The sequence below is a fragment of the Pan paniscus genome, chromosome 16, assembly GCF_029289425.2.
Source record: "Pan paniscus chromosome 16, NHGRI_mPanPan1-v2.0_pri, whole genome shotgun sequence".
NCBI classification, from domain to species: Eukaryota; Metazoa; Chordata; class Mammalia; order Primates; family Hominidae; genus Pan; species Pan paniscus.
The window spans coordinates 72,939,962-72,962,263 of record NC_073265.2 but is presented as its reverse complement, the minus strand read 5'-3'; the positions used below and the strand labels follow the sequence as shown (position 1 = coordinate 72,962,263).

At 48.4% G+C, this 22,302-nt stretch overlaps 1 protein-coding gene across 10 annotated transcripts in view; it reads right to left on the bottom strand.

Annotated features, from left to right (window-relative positions):
• HOMER2 (homer scaffold protein 2) overlaps positions 1-22,302 on the bottom strand; it is a 145,884-nt gene that overhangs the window by 89,713 nt on the left and 33,869 nt on the right. For 5 of the 10 annotated variants that reach the window (XM_057299918.2, XM_057299919.2, XM_057299920.2 and 2 more), the window contains exon 1: positions 21,788-22,300. The exons of the other annotated variants lie outside the window; for them this stretch is intronic. In XM_057299918.2, the coding sequence (XP_057155901.2) occupies positions 21,788-21,822 (35 nt within the window). In that variant the 5' untranslated portion in view covers positions 21,823-22,300. Of the gene's footprint in view, positions 1-21,787; positions 22,301-22,302 lie in introns of those variants that run through there. 10 annotated transcript variants of the gene reach the window in all.

The following is a 22,302-nucleotide window of genomic DNA, read 5'->3' as shown; positions in this document are numbered from 1 at the left end:
AAGTCACTCCACCTCTCTCAACTCTAGTTTATGCATAAAATGTGAAGCTCAAATCAAATACCGTATAAAGGGAGTCAATAAGTATTAGTTACCCCGGCAGAACTCACTCTTCCACAGAAACCATGTAAGATACCACAAGGACCGCCTGGCATGACCTGACGTCTGTACAGCATGCCATCCTGCAGCCTCAGAGGTAAGCGTCCGGTGCAATCACAGAGTGCACAGACAGCCAGGAAGCAGCTCTGAGATGCCATCACTGCCCCTGAAGGGAGGGTCTTCTGCCTGAAGATAAAGTAGCCTTTTCCCTGCACAGATTCTCCAGAAGTTTCCACCAAGTGTACAGAGAAACCACTGCCAATACTATAGTTGTTGGGAGGATACAGACTTGGGCCTGGCCCACAGTCATCCCACATGGACAGTCATGTGGCAGTGGAGGGGCAAATTAAGGCCAGCTAAGAATTCACTGTTTGTCTGATACAAACAGCTGATGGATGCAGCTTTTCAGCAGAAAACTTGCATTCTGGCTGGGTGTGGTGGCTCATGCCTGTAATCCAAGAACTTTGGGAGGCCGAGGAGGGTAGATCACTTGAGGTCTGGAGTTTGAGACCAGCCTGGCCAACATAATGAAACCCCATCTCTACTAAAAATACCAAAGTTAGCCGGGTGTGGTGGCGGGCACCTGTAATCCCAGCTACTTGGGGGGCTGAGGCAGGAGACTCACTTGAACCCGGGAGGCGGAGGTTGCAGTGTGCCCTGTGCACCTCCTGTCCTGTGCACACCCCGCCTATGAGAGGTGCTCTTGGGCTCCCTCAGTTGTCCATACAGAGCCAAGATCTAGCCACTGCACTCTAGCCTGGACGACAGAACAAGACTCTGTATCAAAAAAAAAAAAAAGCTTGCATTCTACCGCATGCCACCTTCATCCTCTTTTATGACATTTCCAGGGTTATGCCTATTTCACCAAATGCCTAAAAGGCAGTATTTGAAGCGGTACCAATTTTTGCTATGAGGACAACTTCGTCCAGCACCCACAGAGCTCTGCCCTTGAGAGACAGGCCCCCTGGGGCCACAGTGTGACCAGCCTGGGCTGACACTGCCATTCTTAGTGTACTCCACTTAATTATTTAAGGCATGAGGCATTGTTTCCTTCTCAAGGCAAAGCTTTCAGAACATTTAAAATTCATGGGAGAAGCCAAGGAGTAGCTTTTTTTAGCTCCCTCCCTTGAAGCCAGTGATATGGCTTTCAATCAGGCTGTGGGATTCCAATTCCAGTTTTTCAGAATATTTCATCCTTGGTGAAGCATGCCTGCTTTAAAAAAAAAAAAAAAAAAAGGCCAGGTGCGGTGGCTCATGCCTATAATCCCAGCACTTTGGGAGGCCGAGGCAGGCAGATCACGAGGTCAGGAGATCGAGACCATCCTGGCTAACACTGTGAAACCCCGTCTCTACTAAAAATACAAAAAATTAGTTGGGTGTGGTGGCATGCACCTGTAGTCCCAGCTGCTCAGAAGACTGACGCAGGAGAATCTCTTGAACCCAAAAGGCAGAGGTTGCCATGAGCCGAGATCGCGCCACTGCACTCCAGCATGGGCGACAGAGCGAGACCCCGTCTCAAAAAACAAAACAAAACAAAACAAAACAAAACAAAACTGACAGAAGAAAAAGAGAGGACACTCTCACAAAGTCAAACTCAATTAACCAGCAGTTCTGTCTCACAGGAGTCACTTTAAATTTACTGAATCTGATTCTGTTAGTGCCAAAGAAAGACAGGAGCCCTAACCATCACTAGGAACACACTGGGTGAGGGGAAGACAGGACTCCTTCTACTACGAGATAAAGCTGTGCTCAAACCCAGGCCTGGGGGGCCTAATTCAGCACTCTTCTCACCCAGCTCCATCCATATTATGGAAGACAGCCCAATGCTAGAGACCATCTAGGTGGGCAAGCAAGGGCCTATGCAGGAGAGCTCATCCCCGAGTAAGATGTAGGGAAGAGGGCCGGGCGTGGTGGCTCACGCCTGTAATCCCAGCACTTTGGGAGGCCAAGGAAGGTGGATCACTTGAGGTCAGGAGTTTGCAACTAGCCTGGCCAACATGGCAAAACCCTGTCTCTGCTAAAATCACAAAAATCAGCCAGGCATGGTGGTGCGCACCTGTAGTCCCAGCTACTTGGGAGGCTCAGGCAGGAGAATCGCTTGAACCTGGGAGCTGGAGGTTGCAGTGAGCCAAGATCACACCATTGCACTCCAGCCTGAGCCTGGGCAACACAGCAAGACTCTGTCTCAAAAAAAAAAAAAGAAAAAAAAAGACCTGGGGAAGAGCTACCCACCACACCCCAAGGCAATGCCATACGGAACAGTATTCTCACACCACAGAGGAGTAATTGAGGCCCCAAGACAAGCTGACGGTGCACTCCCTAAGATGAGAATTAATGGGCTGCCTCCTGAGCCACACCCCTGAGCCTCCACAAGGGCTTCATCACTCCCGCAAAGCTCGGCCCTCAAGACACTCTCTCTGAGGATGAGGAAAACCCAGCAATGTTCAAAGCTGTTTACTCCTCAGAACAAGGTTTGGACAAAGCTTTTGGCGGCATCACAGGCCTTCTCCTCCTGCCTCCTGCCCTGTGCACACCCCAACTGTGAGAGGTGCTCTTAGGCTCCCTCAGATGCCCACACAGAGCCAAAGCTGGGCTCCCTCCCACCGATCTGAACCCCACTGGGTGGGTCCACATAGAGCAAGCTCCCCACCACAAACGGCAGCTGGTAATCTACAGGGGGGCGGCTCTCTCCTCCCCGTGCCCTCACTGTCAGCTCAAGTTGTCCCTTCTCTAGGCTAAGTATGCCTAAGTCCTTTAAACAGGTGGTGCTAATCTCCTTTGGATCAAGGACCCCTTTGAAAATCTGATAAAAAAAAAAAAAAAACAACTATGGACACCCTCCCCAGACAAACACACACTTATCTACAACTCTCCATAGGATGGGCAGGGGTGTTCAGAGACCCCACATCCCACATTAAGAACCCTTCCTTGAGATGAGGTCTTGCTCTGTCATCCAGGATGGAGTGCAGTGGTGCAATCATGGCTCACTGCAGCCTCGACCTCCTGGGCTCAAGGAATTCTGCTGTCTCAGCCTCCTGCGTAGCTGGGACTACAGGTGCATGCCACCACACCCAGCTAATAAAAAAAAAACAACAACACAAAAAACGACTTGTAGGGAAGAGGTCTCACTACGTCACCCCAGGCTGATCTCGAACTTGTGGCTTCAGGCAATCCTCCCACCTCAGCCTCCCAAAGTGCTAGGTTTACAGGTGTGAGCCACTGCACCCAGCCAAGAACCCCACCTTCTCATCATTCTCACAGAAACATGCCCAGACCCCTCCTGCTCTGCATTCTCTCCTCCAAATGTCCTTCCACACATCTATACTTAGGGGACCTCTGGTGCCCAGAACCAAACGCAGGGTTCTAGATGGGAGCGGGGCAGGCCCACTGCCTCCTTTCCTACAGTGCTTTCACACTTCACTAAGGTCTTCAGAGTTTGAGGCAGCATCCTGGCAACCACATCACCAGGGCTGACTCACAGGGAGCTCACCTTCCACTCGAAATCCCCAAGTCTCTCTCACACTCACGAAAGACCCGCCCCACTCCCCATGCCCAAGACATGAATAGGTGCCATCACTCTACCTTGGGAAGGGGTGGACACCACACTTCCCTGCCACCCAGCAACACGCAGAGTTCTCCCTGCCCTGGATGTTCCCAAATCTGAGCCGGTCCTTCCCGCTCCCTATCCTCCCACACTCACAGGAAATCCTTCTGGAAATCAGCAGGCCTCAGCATCCCTGGCCAGAACACTCTCTTCACTTTCATGCCTTACTGGAAACCAGTGAGTCCCTGAGAGCAACACTCCCCACCGCCCCCCACATATGCAGAACAGAAAGGGAGGGGGAAGGGTATCCTGGTGGCCCCCATCATGCAGTCCCTCTGTGCCCTGGAGGCGAGGTCATTCAGCCACCTGCTCCCACCCACCTTCGCCTGCCTCCACATTACTTTCTGCCACCCACCAAGGGCTTCAGCTCCTGGCCCAGCCTCCTCTTCCGCCCACCACCTGTCACCATCCACAGAGATAACCCTCAACACCCTGGACTCAGTTCCTCAGCCTCTTCCACTCCAGTGCCTCCTTCCCCATGCTCCTTTAGTGACCCTCACCCACAGCCATACCCTGGAATCCTCCATCACCTTAAAACATGAGCTGCAGATCCCTGGCTTCCCGCCCACACCACCCATCCTCCCAGTTCCCCGCACATGCATTTCCCATCTCGCAGAGACCTCCAGGCCACTGATTTACTTCCCCACTCCACCAGCCACCTCCTGGCCTCCCTTTCTTCCTGGGAGGGCCCATGTCCATCCCATGGTCTCTCATGGTTACCAATCCCCGGTGGATCCTGCCCCCCTGCCTGGCCGAACCCCAGCCTGATGCCTTCTGCCACCTACTTCCTCCACACCCACACCCACGCCACTGGGCAAGGTCAAAACAGGGTGGACAAGTTTCACTTTAAATTCATGTTCTCTGACCTCAAACTGTCACTCTGCAGTGGCCGACAGGCCTGTGTTTCTCTGGTAGCCTTGCCGCCCACTCCCGGAAAACAATTTCACATCACCTTCTCCTCCAGCTTCCCACACCCTGTCCCCCACTCACGCTCTCTGCTGACGACCCTGCCTCATACTTCAGATGGAAAAGAAGAGCCACAGATGGGAACTCTGTCTTCCCACCACACCAATCCCGCCTGCATCTCTGTCATGGTGGCCTCCTTCCCTGGGGCTCTGAACCACAGCCTCTCATCTTCTCAAGGCCTGGGCTCCTCTGCCCCCCGCCTTCAACTGGCAGCGCTCCCCTCACACCTCGCCTGCTGCATCTCCTGCCTTCAATGCTTCCCTCCGCACCTGCGCCCTCTCATGTATGGTCCTATTTCTCTGCTCCCTTAACAGTCAACTTCTTCAAAATGTGGTCCACACAACCCTGCTCCCCAGCCTCGCACTCACCTTCCAACCCACCTGGCTCCTGGACCCATCTCAGCAGTGCTCAAACCAATGCCCAAACTCTCCTGCTTAGGACACTTCTCCACTGGCCACCCTGAGGCCACCACACCTCACTGGCCACTCCTCCTCTATCTTCTCTGCTGGCTCTTCCTCCTCTATGGCCACCTAAAGGATGGGTGTTACACACTCAATCCTGAGCCCTCTCCTTCTCTGCCTGCCCTCCCTCCCTGGGTGACCTCACTAGCCTTCTCCCAGCTGACCTCTCGGCTAAGCCCCAGATTCATACAATTACCTACCTCCTCCCCAGCTCCACCTCCACTCACCCCCTCAACCTGAACCTGTTGATACTGAATTTGACTCCCACACCCCCATCCTAACTTGCTCCTCTTCCAGACTTCCCTACATCTCCTAGTGGCATAACCTAAAAACCAAAGGGGCCTTCTTTATTCTCTCCCTCTCCCTCATTCCTTATGCCATATCTCATCCATCTGAAGGTTCTTACAAATCCATCTGCAAGCCTTCTGTAGAACCCACCCACTTCTGTCTCCTCTGTGACCTTCTCAGCCTCAGCCAGCAACCGCTTTGACCTGGAGACCTTCGATGGGTCTCCTTGCTTCCTTCGACTGTTGTCCCCTTCCACTGCATCCCCCACAGAGCAGAAGTGTGCTCTTCTTAAATCTGAAGAAGGATCATGCTGCAGCCCTGCTAAAACCTTTCACTTTTATTGAATCATACTGCCCATCAAATAAAACTGCCAGTCCATGCCTCAGCTCAATTTCGTCCTCGCGTACGTGTTTCTCCAATCTGAGACAGGGTGCCCTCCCCTCACTTGCTGCAGTCCTGCCCTGCTGGTCTGACTTCAGTCTCTCAAACATTCCAGACATCCCCCTCCTACTTGCAGTCTTTGCACCTGCTCTTTCCTCCACCTAGAACGCTCTGCTCCTTTTCTGCACATGCGGTAGCAGCCTAAATGTCACCACCTCTTCAGAGGGGCATCTCACAACCACACATTCTAAAGTCGGTCTCAGCCCTTGCTTTTTTCCCTCTGGCACTAAGCACAACCTGCGGTTATTTTATTTGTGGATCCATTTACAGGTTGTGTTTTCAGGGGAGGGGCCAGGGACAGGTGGAGCTGTCTCCCTTACTAGAATGTAAATTCCACACAGAGAGGGATGGTGTCTGTTTTGCTCACCATTGATTACATGTTGAAATGATACTATTTTTGGTATATTGGATTAAAATTTTAATTTCACTTGTTTCTTGTCAATCTTTTAATGTGGATACTGGAAAACTTAAAATTACATACATGGTTCTCCTATTTCTTTTGTTTGTTTGTTTTTGAGACAGACTCTTGCTCTGTCACCCAGACTGGACTGCAGTGGCGTGATCTCAGCTCGCTGCAACCTCCGTCTCCCAGGTTCAAGCGATCCTCCCACCTCAACCTCACAAGTAGCTGGGACTGTAGGTGCACGCCACCATGCCTAGCTAATTTTTGTATTTTTTTTTTTTTTTGAGATGGGGTTTCTCCATGAACTCCTGAGCTCAAGTGATCTGCCTGCCTTCGCCTCCCAAAGTGTGTGAGGTGTGAGCCACCATGCCTGGCCAGCTCTCCTATTTCTATTAGACAGAGCTGGTCTGGAAGGCAAGGGTGGGGGAGTCACAGATTATAACAGATTATAACTTCATATTATAATTAAATGTTTTATGTGCTAAACAATATAGAGGGGCCTGGACCAAAAATATTCAGGGTACACACAAGACTATTAGGTTGGGTTAGGTTATAGCAGGCTTGAAATATCCAACTAATGAGGATGAAGTCATGAATCATCAGTACTTAGCTCATGTCAAATATCCATGACATGTGCACATTTGAAGGCCAACATTGGGATGACAGAGGATGTGTTTCAACATAGTCATACAGCAAATATCCTGCTGCCCCTCCCAATGCCAATGGGTTCCCAGGCCACTGTGAATGACATACAGTCTAGACATTCTTCTCTGCATAAGACTTCATGCTCTCACCTTCAGCTTTCCCCTTCTCAAACTTAGTGAATGAGACTCAGTGACAGAAACTTGGATTTTGTTATGGTTTGGTTTCTCTGACTCTGGACTGCTGCTGGACTGAGTGGGCTGAGGGACAGTGATGTGCAGAAGCAATCAGCCCATATTCCCTGAGTTCCATGAGACACACGTTAAGTCAGAGAGTTGGGAGGGACACAGATAAGCTGCCCCCACACTGCCTCTGCCCTCCAGGTCAGCACATTAATGTTCGTTCCCTCCAAGACATTATCCGCTCCCATGGAGCAAGAAAATCCACTTCTCACAGAGGTTAATAAACTTACAGATCTCATTACTCAAAGAGGTCATGCTGGTGAGAATTTTAATGCATTTTTCAGAAAGGGTCTGGAAGAATTAACAACAGAACAATGACTGGCAACTCAGAGAAGTGAGGGCAAAGAGGTGACCGATGGAGACAGAGCAGGCTCCCCCTCCTCCCACATGGTGTGCCCAGGGCTGTGGATGGCAAAGCACTCCGAGTCCGATCAGGGTGGCTGTCCCTGTGCACCCACCTTCTGGGTCTGGGACTGCTTGCATCTGTTCTTACTCCCTGGTTGCTTGGCATGTTGGCACACCATCTACCAGTGGCCACTGGCAGCTTTACAAAGTCACAGTCTTCAATCTTCAACTGGTCCCTGAAGGCTGTTCTCTAGTCAGTATTTGCTTCAGCTCACTCCTCACCCCAACCCTACAACCAGCTTTATCAACCCATTTTCCTTCTTGATCTACCCTCCAGTTCTCAGATCAATCCCTTATCTCACACAGAGAAGAAAATGCCAGCTCAGCTGGGCATGGTGGCTCATGCCTGTAATCCCAGCACTTTGGGAGGCTGAGGTGGGTGGATCACCTGAGGTCAGGAGTTTGAGACCAGCCTGGCCAACATGGCGAAACCCCGTCTCTACTGAAAAAACACAAAAATTAACCGGGCGTGGTGGTACACACCTGTAATCCCAGCTACTCAGGAGGCTGAGACAGGAGAATTGCTTGAACCCAGGAGGCGGAGGTTGCAGTAAGTTGAGATCGCGCCACTGCACTCCAGCCTGGGCGACAGAGCAAGACACCGTCCCCCCCAAAAAAAGAAAATGCCAGCTGATCAAGCTCCCATGCCCCTCTTCTGGCCACAGCCTCAAAATGCCTCTATACCTGCACCTTGCCTGGTCTCTGAGGACGATGCACTCCTCTTCAGGTCTTCCCCTAGTTGCCTCCTGCCTCCAACCTTACTGCCTCTCATCCTTCTCTAAGATATTCAATCTCCCCTTTTCTTTACCCTCAGACTCCCAACACCCTCAACTCATGAAACAAACATCAATGGTCCTTCTACCCTGACTCACTTTCAAGCTACCTTCATCATCAGCTAGACTTCTCCACCCGCTCCTCACATACTCACTTATTAAATGCATTTTGCCTGCAAATGGATTTGTGTTTTCACATTTGGCTGAGGCTGCTCTCAAACTCCCTCAGTGCCCTAACACTCCCACTCCCACAGGGGTACTTAACAGTCTCAGTCTCCCGCCTCCTCTAAGCTGAGGCCTCTGACCCTGTTGAGGATGCTCCCCTTTTCAGCCTCCTCTCCCCTGGCTTCTGCAACCCCTCTCTCCTCCAGCCTTCCTCTGAGTCTCATCACCTCTCAGGCTCATTCACCGGCTTCTTTTCCTTCCCTCCAGTTGCAGGCCTTGGCCAGAGTTCCATCTTTATCCTTCTTGACTTTCTTTCTCCTTAGAAGGTCAAATCCATCTTAGAGGTGATGGCTCCCAAATCTGTATCTCTGACTCTATCTGAACTGTTGAGTGTTAGAGCTGAATTTATACTTGCTATGGATAGCCTGGACAAGTGAAAAGTCACCATATCCGCCCAAAACTAAACTCTCATTTTCCCCAAAAGAACTGCATCTCCTCTTACGTTCCCAATCTCAGTCAACATCACCACTATCAGCCACACAGCCTAGAAACATACACGTCAATGGTAATTCAGCCTCTTGCATTCTCTCATCCTAACAACCAAGAGTGGAGTCCATCCACCACATGACTCTCATGGGAGCTTTGGTCTCCAGAAAGTGCATCTTAAGAACAGGAATTTTGGCTGGGCACGGTGGCTCACGCCTGTAATCCCAGCACTTTGGGAGGGCAAGGTGGGCGGATCACTTGTGGCTAGAAGTTGGAGACCAGCCTGGCCAACATGGCAAAACCCCGTCTCTACTAAAAATACAAAAAAAAATTAGCCAGGTGTGGTGGTGCAAACCTGTAGTCCCAACTACTTGGGGGGCTGAGGCAGGAAGATTGCTTGAACCTGGGAGGCAGAGGTTTCAGTGAGCTGAGACTGCACCACTGCACTGCAGCCTGGGCGAAAGAGCAAGACTCTATCTCAACAACAACAAAAAAAAGAACGCGAATTTTGCTCTCAGATATGCTCAAGCTTGGTTTCCAACTCTGCCATGTCCTGACTGACAGCTTTGGTAGGCTACTGAATCTCTTAAGCCCAGTTTCTTCAACTGTGAAAATGGGGAGGTTGTCCAAATGTCCATCAATGATAGACTGGACTAAGAAAATGTGGCACATATACACCATGGAATACTATGCAGCAATAAAAAAGGATGAGTTCATGTCCTTTGTAGGGACATGAATGAAGCTAAAAACCATCATTCTGAGCAAACTGTCGCAAGGACAGAAAACCAAACACCGCATGTTCTCACTCATAAGTGGGAATTGAACAATGAGAACACCTGGAGACAGGGTGGGGAACATCACACACCGAGGCCTGTCGTGGGGTGGGGGGAGGGGGGAGGGAATAGCATTAGGAGATATACCTAATGTAAATGACGAGTTAATGGGTGCAGCACACCAACATGGCACATGTATACATATGTAACAAAGCTGCACATTGTGCACATGTACCCTAGAACTTAAAGTATAATAAAAAAAAGAAAAAGAAAATGGGGAGGTTGTTGTGAGAGTTAAATGAGATATTGCATAGACAGCACTCTGCATAGTGACTCCAACCTACCAAGTTCTCATTAAATGATAGCTTAATTGTGTCCTCATTTAACAACTATATATGAAAGAACTGCAAGGCGGGAGGATTGCTCAGGAGATCAAGACCAGCCTGAGCAACATAGTGCAACCCTATCTCTACAAAACATAAAAAATTAGCTGTGCATGGGCTGGGCGTGGTGGCTCACGCCTGTAATCCCAGCACTTTGGGAGGCCAAGGCGGGCGGATCACGAGGTCAGGAGATCGAGACCATCCTGGCTAACACAGTGAAACCCCATCTCTACTAAAAATACAAAAAATTAGCCTGGTGCCTGGCTGGTGCCTGTAGTCCCAGCTACTCAGGAGGCTGAGGCAGGAGAATGGCGTGAACCTGAGAGGTGGAGCTTGCAGTGAGCTGAGATGCACTCTAGCCTGGGTGGCAGAGGGAGACTCTGTCTTAAAAAAAAAAAAAATTAGCTGTGCATGGTGGCATGTGCCTGTGGCCCCAGCTACTCAGGAGGTTGAGGTGGGAGGATCGCTTGTGCCCAGAGGTCGAGGCTGCAGTGAGCTATGATTGCACTGCACTGGAGTGTACTCCCTGAGTGACAGAGCAAGACCCTGTTCCAAAAAAAAAAAAATCTAACTCTCACCCCCAGTGAGAAGTCTGGAATCTTCCATGTTTTCCTCTTTTACAGTATTACATATAACCCTAGAAGCTGCCTCAGATCCATTACAGAGCAAGGCAAGGTTTACATTATATAAATCTGCTATATCAGCTTTCTCTCTCTATCCCTTCAGTTCTTGCCTGGAGTGTGACCAGTTCCTATGAGGTCTCTTTCCTTCCAATCTCCATACTACCCTTCATTACTATCTCTAAAATAATTTTCCTGGCTGGGTACAGTGGCTCACACCTGTAATCCCAGCACTTTGGGAGGCCGAAGCAGGCAGACCACTTCAGATCAGGAGTTCAAGACCAGCCTGACCAACATGATGAAACCCCCTCTATACTAAAAATACAAAAATTAGCTGGGTGTGGTGGTGCACACCTGTAATCCCAGCTACTCGGGAGGCTGAGGCACAAGAATCGCTTGAACCGGGAGGCAGAGGCTGCGGTGAGCCAAGTTCACACCACTGCACTCTAGCCTGGGCGACAGAGTGAGAGTCTGTCTCAAAAAAAAAAAAAAAAAGTCCTAAAACAAGCATTATTCTTCTCTTCAAAACTGAAAATGTTCCCTTACTGCCTACAGACTGAAGTCCATACAGTATAGTGTGTTCCTGCCGCCCACCCCAAGTCACCTCTTCCTCTCCAAGCCCACTGCTTGATGCCCAGGTCAGGCCTCATTCTTCAACACCAGGACAAGCTGCTCCCCTGACCTCCAGCCTCACCTATGGCTGGCTCCCTGCCACTCACAGGATTAACTCCTAACACCTTAGCCCAAAGCTCTCTCCTTCATGCCTATACCTTCCCAAGCCTTTCTCCACATTCACCTTCTACTCCACATTCTTTTCCATCTCCATGCCTATTATTAATAGCTAATGTAAATCAACATGTGTGTTTCATTCAATCCTTACAACAACCCTACAACATTGGTATAATACTATTATTATTCTCATTTCACAGATGAAGAAATGGAAGCTCAAAGAAGGTCAGTACATTGCTCCAGTCACACAGGCAGTGAATGGCCAGGCAAAGACTGGGTCCAAGGTCCCTGTTCTTGACCCGCATACTTCACTACTTCCCTTAGGCAACACTCTCTGCCTAAATGCCCTGTTCCTCATTTTTTCTGCCTGAGAAACCCCTCTTTATCCTTCAAGATTTAGCTTGGATGTCACCTCCTTCAGGAAGCCTTCTCTAACTTTGTACAGAGTTAAGCATCTATCTACGTTCATATTTTAATAACAGGCTTATTTCATTGCCCTAATTACCTGCTCACCAGCCATCTCCCTCAGGAAGGCAGGGACTCTGTCTTATGACCTGTCTTCCTGGTGTCTAGCCCAGAGAAGGTACTCAACATTCAGGTGATGGTCATTGGCCAAAGGATCAAGAAAGGTAAAAGAGCTGACGAACTGATGAAGGGTGATCAGAAAGGAATTCAGATCCATACGAGTAAGGATGGGAGTCCAGAGACATACAGGGACCCTGAAACTACTGACTAGTCCACATGGCCCCTGGTACAACATCCTCCAATGCCCATCCATTGGGCAGTGTTTACTTGATGTCCAACTTCTCCACTAGCCTGTAAGCATCCTAGAGCCACCGATGTCCATCACTGTGTTCCAAGCACCCACGACAATGCCTGACACAGGTAGGTCACTGTTGAATGAATGAGCGAATGCATATACAAATAATCAATGAGGAGCTCCCTGACCAGCAACACAAATCCCTAGTCTGATGCCACAATGGGGAGAAACCACTTAACTTTGTCCACCCTTGCACCTCCCTGTAAAAGCAATGGGTTGGCAGACTGGTTTTCTTGTTGATATACATGGGTCAGCTCACTCTCCTGGCCTTCCCGATCCTCTGGCTGGCGACATTCCTCCACCCACACCACCTGAGAGGCTTAGCAATATGAGGCAACATTTCACAGGGTAAGCCTCAGATTGCCTGAGTCACCTGATGACTGGAAGCCAACTCTGGCACTGCTCAGGACTGGGAGCAGAGTGACTGGGTCGTCTGGAAGGCAGCCACACAGTGGCTGAAGACTCAGAGAGTGCCCAAGGGGATTAAGGATGAGGGAATGGAAGCACATGTCATCCCCAACCACCTAACTCCAGACGGTGCCCAAAGGGCCAACTTCCCACCCAAAGAAGAAATGATGGCAGTGGTAATGATAATGATGATAAACTTGGCCATCATTTACTATTTATGTGTCCGGCATTGTGCTAAATGCTCTATACACATTTTCTATTTAATCACCTCAATCATTTAATAGATGAGGACAGTGAAGCTTAGAGAGAGAAAATATGTCATCTAAGCTCACACAGCCAGTGAGGGTGAGGAGGGCTGGGGCTTGAGCTGTATGTGTTTAACCAGCCTTCCCAGCTCCCACAACCAATGGTGCTCCATGACAATGCAGCTGAGACAGCTGAGTCTACGCTCAGTCCACTTGGAGGAGTTAGAGAGCTCTTCCTCATACCAAGTGAGCTGAAATATGTCTTGATGCCACCTCCACTGGGAGCTCCTTTTCCTTGTCTTTGGAGCATCCTGGAAGAGGCTCCATTCCTTTTCCCCATGAGGACTCTCTCTGTCACCAGCTCCCACAGGACACAAGCTAAAACAACTCTTCGTTTTTCCATTTATCTAAAAACTCCAATTAAAAGCTTTCCCAATTAGAGATCCCAAAAAGGATCCATTGCCCAGGCAGTGGGGTCTGCAATATTCCTCACTCATCAGGTCCCTGTGGATACCGCCCACCCCATAACCCACAGACAAGATTACCCCCAGAACAAAAGGAGGACTCAAGGCAGACTGGACTTGGCCTGCCCCTCACTGGTGATCTAGACAGAGATTTCCCCAGGCAGGGCAAAGAAAGGGGCCTCCTAGAGCCCCTGCATAGCTGGGACCCGCCCTCACTTCGGCCCTCCTTTGACTGGGAGCCACTTGTGTACTCAAGAGCTTCTTTTTAATACACGGCTCTCACCCTGACTCCTCTGGCTAGTGGCAAAGCCTCATCCTAAGCTTGTCTGCACAGGGGTGGGGACTCTACCATCTCCAATTCCTCAGAGGAATAATAATAAGACTATCAACCAGGCTTATGAATAAAAATTTTTTTTTTAATCTCTCTAGTCTTTGACAAATGTCTAAATGTGTTCCCCACAAGCATATTTTTATTCTAACAAGCTAATTTGAAATATAATTTAAATAAATTCTACCAGAATGATACCATATGACTAACAGCACCCCGGTGGCAGAACTACTGGAGTCTTCATCATGCATTCAGAGGCTCCCATCCTGCCGTTCTTCCCACACAAAACGCACCCCGCTAGGAAACTGGATCATGATGCCAGCTCTCACCTCCAAACCTATAAATACGACTTGGGGGCAGTCTGTGTGCGCAATACCTAGAAAATGCAGACACATAACAAGCAGTGCTTAAAAGACCAGTGGATCAAAACCAATGCAAATTAGAAGCTTTTTGCCCCAATTCCTCACAATGCTTCTTTTTGCTCAATTTATTTTCACCCTGGGGGGAACAAACAAAGTCTAACTCTCAAGATCTATAAAGTCAGGACTTGATATACCACAGATTTCTAACATTCAGAAAAATGCCTTTTCTCTATTGTAAATATGCTATTTGACTGCTGTTCACGTTTGACAAAGGTGAAGAAAGTTTTTCTTGTCAAATGGAAAGGGGGTCCCTGCCCTCAGCCCCACCCCGTGTATCAAAGAGAAGTTCTTTATCCAAAGGTTTTAGATGTTTGTGCAGGCTGTGGTGACATTTCAGTGGATTTGCCCACGGTTTTTTTTTTTTAAAATTTTTAATTTCCCTTCATACTAAAGCAGGAAATATAATGTCCTTCCTTTTGTATACATCCCTGCCAACTGGCTCACTGGGGGAATTCTCTTTGAAGGAGGGGGTGTGATATACACCAAAGAACCTTCAAAGCAGAAGGGGGCCTTCGAGGTATGGGCATGGGTGCTTCCTGCTTGCAAAGAGCCTTCTCATCCAAGTCTTAAAGCAGAATTACTCGGCCCTGATATTTCCAAACAAGGAGAAACAATTTGAGCAGCTGGGTCTCGGTCCACCAACCAACCTTAGCAACAACGATGAATCCTTGATGTTCTTACCAAGATTCACTAAGGAGCCGTGACTCACCCAAATGACACAGGCACTGCAAATTACCCAATGTTAATTGTGATCTTGGTCTCCTCTACCATTTCTTTCCTTCAGTAATTCATTTAAAGCAAACAACTGCTTTAAGAAATTGTTAAAATGTCTTAAAAAAAAAAAAAAAAAAAGAGCCTGTCTTGTTCCAGAAAGGATTTAAATAGGTTTACAAAGATGTATAAGATTTAGCAAAATGACAAATTAGAAGTAGGTGTGGATTTAAATGATGAGGTATTTTTATAGTTATTGGCATGTAAAGATGTCCACTCAAGATATTTTAAGTTGGAAAAATTATGTTACAAGACAGATGTATAAAATGATTCCATTTTGTTAAAAATAGACTTGCTCTATGTAGACATACATCTAGACACACTCAGACATATATACGTGGAAAAAAGTACAAAGGCAGACATTGAAATGCTGATGGAGGTTATCCCTAAGACGTGGGATGACAAGTAATTTTCACTTCCTTCTTTATGCTGTTATTTTTCAGTATAAACATGTAGTTTTTTTATAATTAGAAAAAAGCAAAGCTATTTTCCTTTTGTTAAAAAAAAAAAGAAAAAGAAAAAAAGTGGTAGATGGCCGGGCGCGGTGGCTGACGCCTGTAATCCCAGCACTTTGGGAGGCCAAGGCAGGCAAATCAAGAGGTCAGGAGATGAAGACCATCCTGGCTAACAAGGTGAAATCCCATCTCTACTAAAAATACAAAAAATTAGCCGGGTGTGGTGGCAGGTGCCTGTAGTCCCAGCTACTCGGGAGGCTAAGGTAGGAGAATCGCTTGAACCCAAGAGGCGGAGGTTGCAGTGAGCCGAAATCGCACCACTGCACTCCAGCATGGGCAACAGAGCGAGACTCTGTCTCAAAAACATTAAAAAAAAAAAAGTGGTAGATGATAAAGGGTAAAGACAAAACAAGGGTAGGGCCATCACACTGAGCTAGAAATAAAGGTAATGGATGAGGTCTGATAAATCTGCTAAGGGTCACCACACATTTAACTCTAAGTTCCTCAGGAGCCATTCCAGAAAAGAAACCTAATAATTTACACAAATCGCTGAGTCTATTCGACAAAAATAAACCATGTGCTCTGCTCAGCGTCCCGCTTCAGCAGAATTACTTGGCCCTGATATTTCCAGCGAACTGTGCGAGCAGCAAACATGCCTTTATTCTTTCCTAACAACCCTTGGACCAGAAACTTCAGGGCAGTTTCCAACAAGAATGATGGCATCTTCCCAAAGTAAAAGTCAACCCAAAGACTGGTCTGGCCATTGCTACCTCCCTGACCTCTTCACCTTCGTGCTCTCTCTGGCTCACTCTGCTCCAGCCATACTAGCTTCCTTACTATTTCTTGAACAAGCCAGGCATGCCCCTGCCTCAGGGCCTTTACACCTGCTGTTCGCACTATTCACACTGCCAGGAACACTTCCCTCAGACACCTCCATGGCTCACTCTCCTCCTTCTTTCAGCTCTTTAATGCCTCCTTCTCAGTGAAGTCTTCTAACTGGATCCCCATCTAAAATCTCTATCCTACTGCAACATCCTCTAGTCCCCCCCTTCCTTATCCTATTGCTATGTAATAAACTGTGTATTTTATTAAAAAAACAAAAACAAAGAAAGTCAACCGAAAGAGAATATTCATTCACACCTATTTACACACTCATTCAATATCTACTTATTTAGTGCCTACTCCATTCCAAATTCTGTGTATTCTTCCAGTTCGGATACTAAGAGGGATGGCTGTGTAACCATCAGTGTACCACAGCATCTGTCCTCCCCACAATGTACCACGGCATCTTTCCTCAATTCCCCAAATAGATGGGCACCCCTCCACCACCACCTGTGATACCCAATGGACTATAACATTGTGTTTACTCTCACAGCATTTCACATATAAAGCTGGTACTTGTGTATGTAGTTTATCTCCCTTTTCAAAATATAAGCTCCCCAAGGGCAGGAACTAACTAGTGGGTCTGCTCATCTCTGGATCCCTACAGCACTTGCCAACTGCCTTACCAATGTACAGACTGAAGGAACATTAGAAAGTGAAGTTTAACAAACCCACAGGACCAAGAGAAGACAAACTCACCTCAACATATCTGAAAGACTGTATCTATTGCAGTCAACTCAAACCCCAAAGAACAGCCCTATAATTTGTTGGAACTCCAGAGTCTGGTGTGATTCAGAGGGAATGGAAAATTAAAGAAGGAATGAATGAACATCAAAAGAAAGTAAATCGGTATAGAGTACCAAAAGGCAGCCTGAGGTGTTAGATAACCAAGATTGTGGCACCTGTACATGGCAAGGTAATCTTGGCTGAACAAAATAAGTGAGTGTAAAATGAAGCCAAACAGTAATACAGTAGATCTTATTTGTAAACACTGACAAAATCAGCTAAAAGTCACAACAGTAGACAAGCTGGCTTTTCTGTTAGTCTTTTGCAGGAGAGTAAAAAGGTAATTTACAACTCCAGTACTCAAATGACAGCAGACAGCCCGAAAATTAACCCACATCACAATGAAAGCTAAATAGCTTGCTTTAATGTTAAATGAAAGCTGCATCCAAATGTGATCTCTTTCTCTCTTGGCCCTTGCAACTCCCAATTAAGCAAGCTATATAAAAGTTAACCCAAAAATTATCACAACTTCCAGGCCAGCATCCAAGCAAGGCTGCCCACAACATTCAAGCATTAATTCAATTAAAAATTATTTACTGGAGGCCTATTTGGTGCCAGGCACTGTGCTAGGTGTTGGAATACACTGGTGAAAAAGATAAGGCCCTGTCCTTTTGGGATGCTACTGGGGGAAGACAGATTATAAATAAGTAACTAACACCTGCATGCTTACTGGCATGCTGTGGTGAGCAATTATAGGAAACAAAGATAGGGCTGGGGCCCAGCACTTTGGGAGGCTGAGGTTGGCAGATCATTTGAGACCAAGGGTTCAAGACCAGCCAGGCCAACATGGTAAAACCCCATCTCTACTAAAAATACAAAAGAATTAGCTGGGTGTGGCCGGGCATGGTGGCTGATGCCTGTAATCCCAGCACTTTGGGAGGCCGGGGCAGGCGAATCATGAGGTCAGGAGATTGAGATCATCCTGGCTAACACGATGAAACCCCGTCTCTACTAAAAATACAAAAAATTAGCTGGGCGTGGTGGCGGGCGCCTGTAGTCCCAGCTATTCGGGAGGCTGAGGCAGGAGAATGGCGTGAACCCGGGAGGCGGAGCTTGCAGTGAGCCGAGATCGCGCCACTGCACTCCAGCCTGGGCGACAGACAGAGACTCCATCTCAAAAAAAAAAAAAAAAAGAATTAGCTGGGTGTGATGGCACATGCCTATAATACCAGCTACTCAGGAAGCTGAGGCATGAGAATCGCTTGAACCCGGGAGGCAGAGGTTGCAGTGAGCAGAGACCGTGCCACTGCACTCCTGCCTGGGTGACAGGGAGACTCTGTCTCAACAAAAGAAAAAAGAAAAGGGGCTGGGTTAGATAGTTCTGGAGGTGGGTGCTCTAGACAGGATGGCAGGAAAGACCCTGAAGGGGTGACCCTGAGGCCAAAGTCTGAAAGGAAAGAGGAAGGTAAGAGAATTCCAGGCAGGGGAAACAGCAAGTGCAAGGATCTCAGGTAAGGCAAGAAAAGGAAAGGAGATCTATGTTAGCAGAACACAGTGAGGGGCACAGCAGCATGGCAGGGGGAGCTGCGCCCAGTGCCTGGTCAGCGGGAGGTATTTAAAAAGGGGAATGACATGATCTGATTTATGGTTTTAAAAGCTGGTCAGTTAGGCTTCTGTGTGAAAAATGGACTGCAGACAACCCAGAGTGGATACTGGGGGGCCTGTTAGGAAGGAGGTGATGGTGGCTAGAGTGGGAACTATGGCTATGGGGTGAGGTGAATGCACTCCAGATATATCCCGGAAGTAGAACGCACAGGACAAACTGATAGCCTGCATGTGAGAGGTTGGGAAGAGGACTCAAACATGACTCTTGGCAAATGAGTGCATGGTAGGGCCACTGACTTGGATGGGGAAGACGGAAGGAAGGTGAGAGCTGGAAGGCATATCAAGAGCTCCATGTATTGACGAGAGTCAGAAGCTCCAAGAAAGATCTGAGCTAGAAATTAAAGTGTGGGCATCATGGGCATATCGATGGCATTTGAAGCCATGGGAGGGTGGGGAGGAGTTGCAGGTGGGACAGTATTACCTAGGAAGACAGTGTGGACAGAGAAAAGGAACCAGGACCAGTCCCTGGGCAACCCCATGATTAGGAGTAAGAAGAAAAGCAGGAAACAGTGGGGCCAGAGGAGCTGAGAGGGGTGTTGTTTTGAGGAGAGGGAGTGGTCATTTGTTAGGAATGCTGCTGAGAGAGAGGTGAAGTGAGGTGAGGCTGAGATCTGGCAACCCCCTGGTCACCCAAGACCCTGGCAGTTTTGGTGCAGAGGTGAGGCAGAAGCAAGACTGTAGAGTATGGAGAGTGAACAAATGGCAGGAGAAAGTGAATGGAGCCAGTGGGTTTGGATGTATCTTCTGAGGTGTTTTCAGGTGAAGAAGAGCAAAGAAGTGAAACAGGAGAGGGATGTAGGAGGGAGGGAGAGCTCCTTTTTAAGATGAGAGAAACTAAAGCTATGCTATCCAATATGGTGGCCACTAGCTACATGTGGCTATTTAAATTTAGATTAAGTTAAAAATTCAGGTCCTCAGTCTCAACAACCACATTTCAAGTGTCCAATAACCACATGTGCTGGTGGCTGCCACGCAGATACAGAACATTTCCAGCAGTGCAGAAAGTTCTGTTGGTCAGATGTATGCTCCTATACTGATGGAGAAGACCCCGGACAGAAAGGTGGTTAGGAAGGAGAGACAATCTCTGAAAAGATGGGAAGAGGAAGGGATGGAATGGAGGCTACCCCAGAAGAAGGGGCCCCTAGTAGGAAGAGATGAGGGACAGGTCATCCAGCACAGCAGGCAGGTAGGAGAAGGTAGCAGCAGCTGCATACTAGACTAGGTGGTGGCAAAATGAAGACATTCCCTTGGTCAAAGGTGCCTATCTTGTCAATTGAAAGGGAAGCCACGGGGTGTGCATAGGAAGGGGAGAGGTCTGGAAAGGGGAATAGGTATGAAATAGTTGCCTTAGGGAGTAAGAACACAAACTCACTGGAGAGACCACACTTAACACAGAACACTTCGCAGAAGAGAAGTGGAAAATGGTAGTGAACATTTGAGGGAGGAGAAGCATCTCAAGTGGGGGGGAGGTAAACTCAGATAGTTTGTTTTTTTTCCCCTTAAATCCTAGTCCTGTCTACACAGCAGAGCCATGACGAAGCTGTAGGATCGCAGCAAGGTTTTCTACTAGCTGCCCTTTCAAAAAGTTCTTCCCCCTCCATCCTACACAACTCTCAGAAAGGATGACATTGGTTCTATTTTCAGTTAAAACGGCTCCCTCCACCCTCCTGTCTGAATTGCTTCCCCAGCCCTTAGCTGCATCTCAATTTACGACCATGGCTTGTATTTTCACATAAATAATAGAAGACATGGATCTATTGAAAATGGCAGAGGTAGGTAGGAGTTACAAACCAGCCTTTATCTACGAGAAGTGAGTAATATATACATTTATCGAATGATGTTAAAATTACATGAAAGACATATTCTGTGTTTAAACAAAATCCCCAAGCGTCTCCTCCCTGCTTCTCCACAAACAAAAATTATTTTTTGACATTTTCTTTAAGGTTTTATGAGTAAACATTTTCATTTTCACAGAACTATTTGATCTCAACCACAGAGTTTCAGTACTTGTTTTTGATCACACAAGTATGGTGGATTGGTTTTGTGTTGGCCAGGGGGAGGGAGGGCCAGAAAGAGAGTTAAAATTACCGGATCCCTTTTATCTTCCATTCTGAGACCTTACATTTTCCAACTCCTTTTTCCCTGTACATTTTTTTAAAGTATGAAATCTGAGAACCTCAAAGGCTCTCACTGCTCAAAGATCAGCCTTTTCACAGTCCACTGAGGACTCACTGGAAATGTTACAGAAATACGGCCTGCCAACTTGGGTGCCTCTGGGTAAAATCACCCACAGTTGCTGTTCATGTGAAATCTCCTAAATGTAAGCAAACTTCTTCAGCCCTCGCTGCTCATCTCGCCTCCTCCTCTCTGTCACCCACCTCTGTCATGTCCAGTTCATGTTGGCCCACAGCCCTCACACTTCCGTTCCTCAAAATTCCTCTTGGCCTGCCTCTGATCCCCTCACACACTCTGCAGCTCCCATGGCTAAGACTCACCAGGCAAAATGACTCCAGAAACTTAACCTGGAGTACGGTGCAAAAAAAGCCACTGACCCAGGGGGGCTGAGCCAGGGCACCAGGACAATCTTGCTCCTTCCACTGCACTCTTGCCTTCCCAGGCCCCACCCATCCCAAACAGGAAAGCAAGATCTCTAGACCCTTGGAGCAGAAGCATTTGAGTCCTGCGAAGGGCTGTTGGAAGAATGCTGGGTTCAGCAGCAGGGAACAGAGAGATTTAGGAACTCTGGTTCACTTACCCACCTCCATGCCCACGTCAGGCAGTGGCAAGGCCACCCCTGCTACACAAATGCTCATCAGCTACACAGCCTGGGGGAAGTCACCGAACCACTTTGGGCCTCAGTTTCCTCATCTGTAAAGTGGACATAAGTGTCCCCTGAATACGTATGGCAAACCGTCAACGTGTGCCCAAATAGGGTGAGCAGATGTAAGGAGTTATTGTGCTATTAGCACAGTGGCTCCCAGACTCACAGAGCCTACTGCTCAGAGAGACGCCGAGGGGAAAGCTTAAATTACTTTATATACTCAGAAGCATTAGTCACTTCGACAGAGTATTTCAACTTCCCTCCTGAGCATCTACTCAGTTGTTTCAAAGACTGAAGCCTCACCTAGGTTCCTTATAGACTTCCATCATCTTCAGCATCTCAAAGCAGATCCAAAGTCCACTATTCCTACGCTGGAGGTTTATTATTATTTGATTATTTCCAGGAAAACTTCGATTTCCATTTTGCTTGTAATAAATCCAAACGTGGAGAACGACAAACTGCTTAGACTCACACAGGCCCTGGAGTTGACTGCGCCCAGGGGCGAAGAGACCGCGAAATGGCCGAGGCAGGAGGCCGGCCAGGGCACCGGTCCCCGTCAGGTGCCCCCGTGCCCGGGCTGTATGGGAGGGGAAGGGCCACGGGCTCCGCGCCCAGGCCAGGGTGCCCCTGCTGGGTGTCCGCGTGCCCCGGCGGAGGGCGCGGGTCAGGTGGCCCGAGGCTCCCGGGCGCAGGGTGTGCCCTCGCTCCGGCTTGGGGAGGCGGGGGCCGGCCCGACGGGAGGCTCCGAGCCCGGGGACGCCAGCCGCGGCCCCGCAGTCCCTCCGGAGGGGCGCGCGGAGAGCGCGCGGCGCGGGCTC